The 14,622-nt window shown below is 31.8% G+C and overlaps 1 protein-coding gene across 2 annotated transcripts in view; it reads right to left on the bottom strand.

Annotated features, from left to right (window-relative positions):
- Positions 1–14,622, bottom strand: part of LOC127730225 (protein crumbs-like) — an 85,330-nt gene that overhangs the window by 14,755 nt on the left and 55,953 nt on the right. For both annotated transcript variants that reach the window (XM_052238513.1, XM_052238514.1), the window contains 8 exons: positions 14,506–14,618; positions 13,463–14,288; positions 8,475–8,586; positions 7,339–7,401; positions 6,610–6,757; positions 5,410–5,523; positions 4,969–5,091; positions 887–1,108 (listed from right to left, as the gene is read on the bottom strand). In XM_052238513.1, coding sequence (XP_052094473.1) covers positions 887–1,108; positions 4,969–5,091; positions 5,410–5,523; positions 6,610–6,757; positions 7,339–7,401; positions 8,475–8,586; positions 13,463–14,288; positions 14,506–14,618 — 1,721 coding nt within the window. The remainder of the gene's footprint in view (positions 1–886; positions 1,109–4,968; positions 5,092–5,409; positions 5,524–6,609; positions 6,758–7,338; positions 7,402–8,474; positions 8,587–13,462; positions 14,289–14,505; positions 14,619–14,622) is intronic.

Below are 14,622 nucleotides of genomic sequence, written 5' to 3'. Positions count from 1 at the left end.
CATCAAATATATAATCATAAAAATTTTACTAACTTAAATTTCACTACTTGTCACAACATTTATTTTATCGTAATAATTAAACCATTTTTAAGACGTTTTGGCCACTAGAAAACATTTATTTTAAAGGAAAACCTGCATGAACCGCAAGGTAAAAAATGTCGGTGAGGAAAAAATGTTACTAAAGACTAAAAAAATCTGTAAATTTATATCACTTACTAAGTTTACAAGATTTCCAATTTCCAAAATATCCTTATGATCATTTTGTCAACAATGATAATGATATATTCTATAGATATTTCCTTTAATGGACAATAATTCCAAGGTTTCCAAGTAAATCAATAGGAAAGTAATTGTTCATTATTGATATCAAGTATTTCAGACAGCTGTCAAATGCTACATATGTTTTAGTATAAAATTAAATCAAATCACGATATGTCAATTTATTTCTACTTTTTAATTTTCAGCAATTTCTTGGTAAATTAAGTACAAGTCTTGTATTGTTTTGTTTCCATATTTAAGTGAAAAGTTTAAATATTTAAAATTGAAATACAACTTTTTTGTTTATTTTTGGAACGAGATAAACAAGAGTATTCTACTAAAAGGGGAGATAAGTCACAACTACCATAAACTGGAAAACTTTTGCCCATAAGTTTTAAGTTTTGTTGGTTTTTTTTTCAAGGAGGGGCTACATTGGAGAGGTAGAAAGTGGAAATCAACCATCTTCAAAAACAAATCTGTTTTTGGATGTTACAAGATTTTTACTTCTTTTATATACACAAACAAGTAAACACGAAATAAAATATCTAAATGGTATTCTGCAAAACACAGCAAGAAAATTTTGTTGTTTACAAAAATTACAGTATTTTAATAAAAAATATCAACTTACCAAAATAATACTGCTGACATGAACATTTCCATTGGTTGTTAGCTATTCCACAGCTTCCTCCATTTTCACAAGTAACAAGTGCACAGTTAGGGTTACTGCAGTTTTTACCCTCGTACCCCAGGGTACATGAACAATTGTAATCTCCTTCATAGTTTGTACATTTTCCAGCGTTTTGACATGGTGATAATTCACATTCATTCAGGTCCACATTACAATACTTGTCTAAAATTAGTAAAATATAAACCTTATTATCCGGCAAACTGATAATGTTGACTTTGATGGTATAAAGTAAAGTTTTTTTTTCTGAATATCTGCCAATAAATGGATGGATGGATGGATGGATGGATGAATGGATGAATGAATAAATGAATGATAGTAAAACACAACTTTAAGTATAATAAATGAAGATTCAAGTTGATATGACCACAATTTCATTATTAACTACCTTAGCAAAAAACTATACCTGGTATGGAACTGATGCAGAGACCAGAAAAATATTGCCCATCTACTATTGTGGAATTTATTAGCCCTGAAAATTATTACCACTAATGTATGTTCATTTTGCCCTTAATATGTGCAAGGAGTATACAGACAGTTTTTTAACAAGAGTGCACACGCTGAAATGTCTCGCCTTCTTTACTAATCATTGATATTATGTTGATAGTCCTAAATATAAAGCTTTAATACAACTATCACATACACTTAACATGATCCAAGAAAATGAGGTCAAGGTCATATAAACCAAACAAGAAATACATGTACACCTTACAATCATTCAATACACTAAATATAGTTGACCTATTGTTTATAGTTTCTAAGATACAGACTTAACCAAGAAAACTAAACATTGACCAATGAACCAAGAAAATGAGGTCAAGGTCAGATGAACAATGCCAGGCAGACATGTACTACAGCTTGCAATCCTTCCATACAACAAATATAGTTGACCTATTGCTTAAAGTATTAGAAAAACAGACCAAAACACAAAAACTTAACACTGAGCAATGAACCATGAAAATGAGGTCAAGGTCAAATAAAACCTGCAAGACTGACAGGTACATCATAAAATATTTCCATACACCAAATATAGATGACCTATTGCATATAGTATTAGAAAAAAAGACCAAAACTCAAAAACTTAACTTTGACCACTGAACCATGAAAATGAGGTCAAGGTCAGAAGACACCTACCCGCTAGACATGTACACCTTACAATCATTCCATACACCAAATATAGTAGACCTATGGCATACAGTATAAGAAAAACAGACTAAAACACAAAAACTTAACTATAACCACTGAACCATGAAAATGAGGTCAAGGTCAGATGACACCTGCCAGTTGGACATGTACACCTTACAGTCCTTCCATACACCGAATATACTAGACCTATTGCTTATAGTATCTGAGATATGGACTTGACCACCAAAACTTAACCTTGTTCATTGATCCATGAAATGAGGTCGAGGTCAAGTGAAAACTGTGTGACGGGCATGAGGACCTTGCAAGGTACGCACATACCAAATATAGTTGAACTATTGCATATAGTATTAGAAAAAAAGACCAAAACTCAAAAACTTAACTTTGACCACTGAACCATGAAAATGAGGTCAAGGTCAGATGACACCTGCCCGCTAGACATGTACACCTTACAATCATTCCATACACCAAATATAGTAGACCTATGGCATACAGTATAAGACAAGAGTGGACACGCTGAAATGTCTCGCCTTCTTTACTAACCATTGATATTATGTTGATAGTCCTAAATAAAAGCTTTACTACAACTATTACATAAACTTAACATGATCCAAGAAAATGAAGTCAAGGTCATATAAACCAAACAAGAAATACATGTACACCTTACAATCATTCAATACACTAAATATAGTTGACCTATTGCTTATAGTTTCTAAGAAACAGACTTAACCAAGAAAACTAAACATTGACCAATGAATCGTGAAAATGAGGTCAAAGTCAGATGAACCATGCCAGGCAGACATGAACAGCTTACAATCCTTCCATACAACAAATATAGCTGACCTATTGCTTATAGTTTAAGAAAAACAGACTGAAACACATAAACTTAACACTGAGCAATGAACTGTGAAAATGAGGTCAAGGTCAAATAAAACCTGCGAGACTGACATGTACATCATAGAATATTTCCATACACCAAATATAGTTGACTTATTGCATAATAGTATAAGAAAAAAGACCAAAACTCAAAAACTTAACTTTGACCACTGAACCATGAAAATGAGGTCAAAGTCAGATGACACCTGGCAGTTGGACATGTACACCTTACAATCATTCCATACACCAAATATAGTAGACCTATTGGATAAAGTATAAGAAAAACGGACCAAAACACAAAAACTTAACTATAACCACTGAACCATGAAAATGAGGTCAAGGTCAGATGACACCTGCCAGTTGGACATGTACACCTTACAATCATTCCATACACCAAATATAATAGACCTATTGCATACAGTATAAGAAAAACGGACCAAAACACAAAAACTTAACTATAACCACTGAACCATGAAAATGAGGTCAAGGTCAGATGACACCTGCCAGTTGGACATGTACACCTTACAATCATTCCATACACCAAATATAATAGACCTATTGCATACAGTATAAGAAAAACAGACCAAAACACAAAAACTTAACTATAACCACTGAACCATGAAAATGAGGTCAAGGTCAGATGACACCTGCCAGTTGGACATGTACACCTTACAATCATTCCATACACCAAATATAATAGACCTATTGCATACAGTATAAGAAAAACAGACCAAAACACAAAAACTTAACTATAACCACTGAACCATGAAAATGAGGTCAAGGTCAGATGACACCTGCCAGTTGGACATGTACACCTTACAGTCCTTCCATACACCAAATATACTAGACCTATTGCTTATAGTATCTGAGATATGGACTTGACCACCAAAACTTAACCTTGTTCACTGATCCATGAAATGAGGTCGAGGTCAAGTGAAAACTGTCTGACAGGCATGAGGACCTTGCAAGGTACGCACATACTAAATATAGTTATCCTATTACTTATAATAAGAGAGAATTTAACATTACAAATAATCTGAACTTTTTTTTCAAGTAGTCACTGAACCATGAAAATGAGGTCAAGGAAATTGGACATGTGACTGACGGAAACTTCGTAACATGAGGCATCCATATACAAAGTATGAAGCATCCAGGTCTTCCACCTTCTAAAATATAAAGCTTTTAAGAAGTTAGCTAACGCCGCCGCCGCCGCCGGATCGCTATCCCTATGTCGAGCTTTCTGCGACAAAAGTCGCAGGCTCGACAAAAAACAGACTAAAACACAAAAACTTAACTATAACCACTGAACCATGAAAATGAGGTCAAGGACAGATGACACCTGCCAGTTGGACATGTACACCTTACAGTCCTTCCATACACCGAATATACTAGACCTATTGCTTATAGTATCTGAGATATGGACTTGACCACCAAAACTTAACCTTGTTCACTGATCCATGAAATGAGGTCGAGGTCAAGTGAAAACTGTCTGACGGGCATGAGGACCTTGCAAGGTACGCACATACCAAATATAGTTATCCTATTACTTATAATAAGAGAGAATCTAACATTACAAAAAATCTTAACTTTTTTTTCAAGTAGTCACTGAACCATGAAAATGAGGTCAAGGACATTGGACATGTGACTGACGGAAACTTCGTAACATGAGGCATCCATATACAAAGTATGAAGCATCCAGACCTTCCACCTTCTAAAATATAAAGCTTTTAAGAAGTTAGCTAACGCCGCCGCCGGATCACTATCCCTATGTCGAGCTTTCTGCGACAAAAGTCGCAGGCTCGACAAAAATCAGCCTTCATGAATATATATGTATAATTTCAACAAGTTTTCTATTTAGTGTTCATCTTGCTTAATGGAAAGAAGACCCGACCACGTCTGTCCTAATAACACACCCAGAAATTATTACCTCTCTATCCTGTACCAGTATAATCATAGAAAAATTATATCCCCCCCTTTCTTGTCCTCTAACCACCCACAGTAATTACCTGTGTATCCTGTTTCATAGCAGTCACAGGTAAATGATCCTGGTATATTTTTACATTTTCCTCTCTGGCAAGGTTGTGATTCACATTCATCAACATCATCCTGACAATGTTTTCCTTGCCAGCCTGTAAAATTCAATACAATATTGAAAGTATATGTTACATGAGGATATTGAGTATTTAAATATTTTAATGATGATGCTTTACATTTATTCCACCTCTGTCAATTTTCAGTGTTTTCTAAACATTAAGTAAATTATTTTGGAATTATTTATGAAAAAAAAATTTTTAAAAAATTGCATGATGCTTCAAGTCAATATACTGTTGATGTACTACAGTACAATACCAGTATCCCATTAGAGTCTCATGACAAAACCAATCGCAATATTTCAAAAATTTTCAAAAATACGCATATTGACATGTATGTAAACAAATTTTACTTACTATCCGTGCAGTTACATATGTAGTCATTTACCATATCTATACATGTACCACCATTCTGACAGGTGCCTGGAATGCAGTTATCAGTGTCCACTGTACAGTTCTTACCAGAATATCCTATAAAAGATAAGTCTCAAAATTGATTGATTTATTGTTGTTTAATGCCACTTTCAGCACTATTGTGCTATTTCGTGGCGGTAAGTTTTCATTGGTGGAGGAAGCTTTAGTCCCTGGAGAGAACCACTGACCACTTCAGTGTTGACAGGCTAGTGATATAATAGTTCGACTTCTTAGACCACTTGGCCACCAATGCCACACTCAAAATTGAAGTTATGCAAAACGAAACAAGACTTCAATTAAAAATTATCAGGAACATAAGCAACAATTGATACAACACTGGAGTACAATCTGTAGTACACATTGAACCAGCTATTAGTGTTAAAGTAACTAACTGTTTTCCCAATTTAATAGCCCTGAAAATTACCATTTAACCACTAATGTATGTTCATTTCACAACTAACATGCTCATGGCTAGGGTCTATATTTACTGTAAAATGGGAAATGTATCAAGGGATTTATTTCGCTAATTTAGCAATAAGATAAAAATTGTGAAAATATACCTCATGTATAAAAAAAAAGTCAAGAAAAATGTGAAATTAAATCATCGTGAATGTATTTGGCATCAGAAATTGTGAAATTTTGACTCTAAGAAAATAACTATTTTACAGTAGTCATAGAGCCAAGTGTTGTAATATAGCCTGCACAGCCTTTCAGATGTAGTTTTTAACCTTAATATCATAAGTGTTAATAGTGCCTTTATATTTTTTTTAAGTATTCATACCTGACAACTTTTCAAAATCTCCATAGGGGATGTTAAGCACAATAGGACCTAATGCTCCTCTTATAATTGTCATAAAAGAGTTAATCTACTACTATATTGTTTTAATGAGTATGTATGTGCTTAAATACCCCTTTAACTCATTTGAATGCCCTTTTAAAGGTATTCAGTTCATACATTCAGGCCAACACCTCTCATAGGGGAATACCCCCATTATTGTGAAAGTTGACAGATCTGAGTATTTAAAAGTTAACCATTACAGATGACAAATGGTAATAAATGGTTGAAACTCACAATAAAACATTTCATTAGATGATTTTCACAAGAGGAGGTATGAATGAAGACAGAAAGATTTATTTGTTTACCTGGTGGACAAACACACTGGTAATCATTGTTCATTGATGTACAATTGCCACCATTTTCACAAGGCAGATCTTCACAGTAATCTATTGACTTTTCACATAAATATCCACTGTATCCACTGGGACAAGTACAGTTAAAACTTGGTGTTGACTGAAAATTAGGAGTTAACATAGAATTATTATACTGTCATAATGTCTTAATAGATTTTTATTTAGTAATATCTTACATGTATGTTCTGATGTTAATTGCTTTTAAAATCAATTAAAATTTTGCAGGTTCAGTTGAAGAAAAAGGGAGATAACTAATTCTTTTATTAATTTACTTTAATAAAAAAAGTTGTATTCCACATTTATATCATTTTCAACTATTGCATGAAGGAGTTAAGAAAATCACATAAATTTTGTTTTTTCATCATATCATATCTATAACTGCAATAATCTTTGACAACAGAGATAAATTATATATATAGCGTTTTTATATGTGGTCTTTATTAAAATCGTGTGAAAGCAATATGTTTCTAATTCAATTTCCATCCTCATAAAAAAACATATAACATGACTTTGAAAAAATATGTTACATGAGCTTTCGGAAAATGATTTTACTAATTTTAAAAATTACGAACTAACGACTTAGGGACAAAATTTTTATGAAATATGAATCAAAGTAGATGTGGGGTATATATTTCAATGAGACAGCATATTTTCTTGTTTCAGAAAGATTGATATACATACCCCTGTTAAATCACGACACTGACCACTACTTTTGCATGGTATATCTGAACATGTTGCTGTTGCCTGTGTATATACAAAATAAATGATTATTACAAATGTACTAATTCTAAAACAAAGATTTTACAAAATTAATATTGTTTCATTCATTGCTATTCTTTTAACACCTATAGTGTTATATTTATAGATTTTATTTAAGTCAGTGAAAATTTGGTAGATATTGGTTTGCATTTTAGATTTGTTATTTAGTCTAAAAAAAAATCAAGAATGTGTCCGAAAAGCATGGATGCACCTGAACACACCATTTGACAAATGGCAAGACTAAGGTATGCTAAGAAGTCCCTAACTTGGTGTTAAAGATTTGGTTAAAGCAAATTCAAGTTATTTAACGGAGAAGATTTATGACATTAGAGGAATAAAATCAACTTAAACATGAACTGGTGTCAAATGATTTGGTTAAGGTTAACTTTAGGTAGCAGAAACTTCAAAAAATGCTTTTCATCAAAATGCAGAAATCAGGTGTAAATTAACAGAAATACGTCAATTAAACTCCTTATCTTTTCAATATTAGTCCTCATCAAAAACCTACTAATATGGTTACCTTAATTGAGTTCTTGGGGGAAAAAAACTTCAAACTTGCATATTTCTATCATTTAAGAGCTATTACTACAAAAAATACATATGAGATATTATATCAAAGTCAAAGTTGGTCACAAAATAGAAAAAGATTAATTTAACACTTTTCTTGTTTTAATGGTTCTGAAATTAAATCATTTTCAAACATGGCCTGTGTTTACTAAATAGGTTCCTAAACTTGTGTCTGAATCTCATATAATTTCCTAATTAAGACAACTTAGCAAGTTTAATAAATAGGATGGATGCACAAATGCTGAAACTTCATTTCACCTACAGTGAGGCATACCTATACGATATCTTTATCTAAATTATATAGTGACAGTCTCAAAATTATTTTCTGATTTTGCTTATATCAGGTAAAGATTATCAAAATACACAAACTACAACGTTTGAATAAAATTGGGTTGGTTCAATTTAAATTGTTACAAAGAATCATATACTTGTTCCAATTTAGAAGTTCTAATTCTACTACATGTACTACTATCATTTAAACATTAGCTTACCGAAACTTCACAAGATTGTCCTACAAATGATGTTCCACATTGACATTTATTCTGTTGACAGGAACCATTATTCTGGCATGATGGGTCACATCCTGCTTCTTCAGTCGAACAACTTGGAATGGAAAGTAACAATAATAAAAGATATACAACAGATAATCCACATATAACTTGAACAGTTGTCATCTTTTGATGTTTTCGAAGTGTAATTTGTATCTGTCAGTATTCCAAATGACATTTCTCATTCTGGTAGACTATATATATATCTAATTAGTACGAAATCAAATGCTTATTATTTAAGACATTCTAGCATTTCATCAATAAACTGTACCAAGGTGGTTCATATAGCAATCCTAAAGGCATTATGTAGCCAGGTTAATACTCAATCATTTACGAACCTGTTGCAAAAAGAAATTATTCTAATTGGTCTCAAAGAATATCAAGATTTCAATATTTCTATGTTCTGAACAATAAACCATGGAAAATGCTACATAATTAATTCCATCTATCACAAATCCTTTAGCCAATTTATTTCCTCATAAATCTATTAAACGGTTCATTGTAATACCCTATCACCATGATATTTAAAGTCCTAATGATATTTCAAAAGGTCTCAAATATTTTGACCTTCCAAGATAACACTACCAGGGTAAATGAAATTCGTAAAGTTAAGTAACTATGTCAATCATGAAAAACTTTTCCATTTTAGTTTATGAATATGAATTGTAGTATTATTTTCTAGGAAACAAATACTATCAATGCTGATGACACCTATTTTCTAGAAATTTTATTTATAAAATCCAAGTTCAAACATTAATGCAGAGCCAATGCATAGTACTGCAATATATGCAAGTTTTGTAAATATCACCACTCCCTGGATTAATAAATTTGATGGTCACATATCAAGCAGCCTACATTTTATCTAATGATTTTTTTTTCTTCTTGCATTTGCTAGATGCAATAACACCTACATCATATAAAAGGACAATCCATCTTTCACCAGGTGTTAACACATTTAATCATAATATTGATTTACTGATATAAAAGTTGTGCATCTACTGACTTCAAGCTACAATTGACTTAATTCTTTTATAAGTCTTCTCAATCTCATCTTCTTTTATGTTCGTTCGCACAAAAAATATAAAAACTCTTTTCACAATCAATGAACTTATAAATAAAAAAATTACACTATTTTAACAGGTAAAGTGAGTTGAAAGGTCAGTTACACAGTATGCCAGTCTATCCAAACAGAAAACATCCTTGAGTTTATGAAAACCTTGCATGTATGAATGCAAAGAGCAGTGCCAAAAAATTTCTTAACACGTTTATGTGTCACAGCTAGTTGAAAGAAAAATATGTCAAAAGAGAAGAGAAGCTATATATGTCCTCCAGTATGTTAATATGTCCTATTATACTTTTATTTTCATACATTGTCATATGTCATTCAAAAGTACTCAAGTGTACATTAATTGTTAGGACTGGTTATGTGTTCACTGGAATATTTGGAATAGTGTTCGCTTCACATGATATACTTCTCAAAATGGTTATATATATATTTTTTTTTATTTTAGTACTTTGACACTTGCCAAAGATGTTTCATATGATTTCTATTAAAATTTCTACAGTATACCTATTACTGAATTTATATAAGGATCTGTAGGGTGGACTGTTGCAAGGCAAAATTTCTGTCTCTATCCAATATACCCTCATTTTCCAGTGGAAGTCAAAATTTCCCCAAACTTCATCCTGGACGGCCACTATTACAGGGCCTACCTATTGGACTTATTATTAACTTGTTCTCATCCTGAACATGCATGAAATATTTGCCACTGGACGTTAAGCAACCGACAATCGATCAATAATTTATATAATATCCTTTCTTGTGTTCATGACATAAAAGGACATTTTCTTTACAAAAATAAGTACTGTATCATCTCATTCACAGAATCAATGAAGAAAACATTGTCAACATTTTTTGTTTCTTATCTTCTTAAGAAAGACTTATATAAGAGACCTATCAATCATCTACTTTTATCTATTTAAATTTATCTGTCTCACATATAAATAGCTTATGTTATCTTTCCCTTATACTATCAGAACTAACAACCTTAACTCAATCAGATTTAACCTATCAAACTAATGAAATAGGATTTAAAACTGACTGGAAATCAAACAATAAAGGGAAGCAACTCATGATTGAAGAATCTGTGTCAATAGGACATAACAACACTGTAGTACTTTATTAAAAGAACCATGAAATTTCGACCAAGCAGTCAATTGGCATATAATTTAAATAGTTCAATTTCGTAATGAACATGTGAACTATGTATCAAGTTGATGTGACCAGAAACCTTAACCTAAAATTGACATCATACATAACAATAGGAAGCAACCTCATGCAACTTCTAAGTCATATTGTGACATTAATGGACATCACAACATGGATATGCATAAACAATTTCACAGCAGATATCACAAAACAACTTATCTTTCATACGGGAAAACTTACTACATACACAAAGGTCAAGTTCATTCAAGATAATACAAAAAGACCTCCTGAAATCAATAAGAGAATTTAAAAAAAACAGCACGAGTTTGAACTAAGAGTGAAACCGAATTAACAAGTAAATTTCGACAAACTACAAGAATGGCCTCTCTTTGTAAAATAGTAATCTTCATCATATTTATTGCAAATTAATTATTTTCCTGTTGCATAAATATTCTTTTGTGTTTTTTTTTTTTACTTCCTTATTGTAACTTAACATTGCTACCGGCTAGAATAGAGTAAACTCTCATTATATTAAAACGTACCCAAATTAATCATAAAATGTCAGGTCTTGCCTAACATGGTTAAGTAGTTAAACGATTATATAAATAATTTAAAGATTCTGTTTACACATAATAAATCAAGCAAACAAATAATACTGTAAATTTGTTTACAGGTACTCCTATAATCTTCAGGTTTGTTTGCACATGGTCAACACAAATGTTGTATAATCAGTTAAACTATAAAAATGGGAGGGATATTCACAAAATAAAAAATAAATCATTATCTAAAATTCTCTGCATATATATAATAGGACAAAGAAAGTGCTATCATATATATTGGTGCATGTTAAATTTTGTAAAGACTCAAATTAGGATAGTACATGCTGGAAGTAAAAAACTTAAAACCTTATATATTGGTAGAAAGAGTCAAAGGATAGGCTTTTTATAAGCAGTATGTCCTCCCCATAAAGGAAAGAATATAAAAGTAATGAATTTAAAAAGGGTATATTGTTAGACGAATGAATTGATGGACAGAAGAATGAATGGAGGGATAAGGAGATTGCAATATCAGGTGCGGCGACTCTTTTCACAAAAAATCTTACGATTAAAATCGATCGTAAGTTATACTGAAATGAGTATTTTCACTCTTCAGATTTTTTTGGGAAAAGAGCCGCTGATTCAGACAGGGACGCACTGGCATATGCCCCTTAAAAAGAGAAAAAAAAGTTATTTATAGATGAAATTACAGCCTTTTTTTGGTCAAAATATTGTCTTCTAACTCCCAATTCTCAGATGCGTCCCCTTAACATCAAATCCTGGATGCTCATCTGAATATAGCCTAGAGTGTGGTATAAGTGTAGGTAGAGTGTAAAACATTTAATCTTATTTAACTTAAGTCTAAATATTCCCTTCTTGGATTGTTCAAGTTGAGAAATTTAACAAAACTTTGGGTTGAAATTTTTTCTAAATCATGTTAATTAAATCAAAATTGATCTTGTTTCAAGATAATAATTTTAACTCATGAAAATGTCTAAAAACTCAGTATTTCGTTTATTAAGTATTGAATTTAGAAGGAAATTTAAAAGTGCCATTCAAAGATTTAATTTTCTGTTAATTAACACAAATTTTTGCAACATAAATTTTATTAAACATGGCAACAAAGAAAAGAATAAACTTGACTAAAATCCGTGTTGTATCAAATATTTAGGGACTTGTGGTTATTTCTCACAAAGGAGAAGGTCTGCTAAGGGCTAGTTTTGGCCTAAAATTTGAAATACATTAGATGAAAGATTTTTAAAATTTTTTAAACACTTAAGTGTCTACTTAAGTCGATTCAATTAGTTTTGTAGAAGATTTGAACTGATTTGGGCATTAAAGACCCTCAAATTCAAGCTTAATTATGAAATATCTATCAAATATGCCATAAAATGTCACTTTTCAGATGGTTTTGTCTAAAATGAAAGTGGCCACATTCGTGTTCAGTCTCAACCTTTATATATGTTATGTTTTATCATCAAATACAACATATATTTAAATATTAAGACTGAACACAAATGGGGCCACTTCCATTTTAGACAAAAACCGTCTCAAAATTAGCACAAATGCTAAAATTGTGAAGATATCAGTACTTTTGCATGAATTTATTATGCTATTACCTGATGCATGTGAATTGTATTGTCAAAAACAGCCTATATTTATGGAACCAAAGTATTCTACTTTCTAATAAATAGCTAAAAGTTTACATTTCAACAAATTTGTAAAAATGCTACTGTTTGGGGCCAAAAAGGGGTCTTACCGGGCCTACTCCTTTATCATTATAACAAAGATTCTGATGGGTACTGTGGATTCATTATCATTTTGCATACTGTGGATTCATTATCATTTGCATACTGTGGATTCATTATCATTTTGCATACTGTGGATTCATTATTATACTTTGAATACCAATTTTTGTAGGTTTCATGGGTATAAGTGAACCATGAAATCAAATGTCCAAAGAATTACAAATTTTTCATAGGTTATGTATGCAGAAATTGGTAAAACCACGAAATCAAGTATCCACAAAAATGCAAGTTTTCCTCAATCCACGAAAATAAATGAATCCACAGTAAAAGTATTTACAAAAACCCTGGAAAATTGTCATAACAGTGTAAAACTAGCATTAAAAAGTAAGATGGAATCCCCTTCTAGTACAGGGACTGTGACATCTCTATAAAACATACCTTGTTCCTGTATAACCAGCTCTACATTTACAATAGAAGTCATTGATCTTGTCAACACATTTCCCTTGATTATAATTGTCATAGCATATTCCTACTTCACAATCATCAACATTAGTCTGACACCAATCACCATAGTAACCACTTCCTGTACAATTACACTGGTAACCATAGTAACCTGCCACACAGGCAGTTCCATGTTTACATTGATTGTCCTTACAACCAGTACCACCTTCACAACCATCTTGAAGATTTGCTTTGTTCTTGACCGAAAAATATTGCTCCGTTGTGAAATTGGTGAAAGAGGATTGCTGATAAAATGGTAAAAGTATACCCCCAATTCTGACTTCTTTCAGACATCCACTGTAATAGTGGTGTGCCAATGGTGAAAATAAATCTGTAAATCCAAGCACTATAGATGGTGAAGATGTTCCATAATTAATCAAGGTCTGAAGTGAAATAGCATTAGCTGACACCACAGTGGTATTTGTAGCTTCTTGATTGTCTCCCTTGACAGTTAGTGTCAGGTCTTTGTCCTTTTCAGTTAGGGAAACCATATACCAAGATTTATCACTTATTAGTAAATCCACCATGACTTTCTGTTCTTCTGTATTATCTAACTTGCATGTAACCACAACATTGGCTCCAATAAGCTCAATTCTAATATACAGACCATTTTCATTTTTGATTAGCAATATATGACCATTTCTAACAATAGTTCTTAATTTCAAAGAAATTTCGTGAATCTTGTAATCAGACTTTATATGTTTTTCATAGGAAATGATAGAAGGGGCATCTTTGTTTCCTGTTAATGTGGCAGTACTAATACCTAAAAGATAAAAAAAAAGTTACTTTGATAATTTTTTGTACCCATAAGTTTATCTCAAAAACATAAAAAAATGAATTTCAGATAAAATATTTTATGTTTGAATTTCTGAAAATTATCACATATGATTTAAAATTATTGAAAAAAAATCATACTACAGTCAATGGGAGATAACTCTGATATATATTCAGTATATAACAATAATTGTAGAAAAACTCACATTCAAAGCCGTCAGGTAAAGTGTTACAATCTGCTCCAACCGGACAGGAATGATCTTTACAGAAATCCAATTCACTACAGTTTTTACCAATGAATCCATGGGGACAAACACAACTGA

The sequence above is a fragment of the Mytilus californianus genome, unplaced genomic scaffold (genome assembly GCF_021869535.1).
Source record: "Mytilus californianus isolate M0D057914Y unplaced genomic scaffold, xbMytCali1.0.p SCAF_2, whole genome shotgun sequence".
NCBI lineage: Eukaryota > Metazoa > Mollusca > Bivalvia > Mytilida > Mytilidae > Mytilus > Mytilus californianus.
Note: the sequence above shows the minus strand (reverse complement) of the source record. Positions and strands in the feature narration are given on the sequence as shown.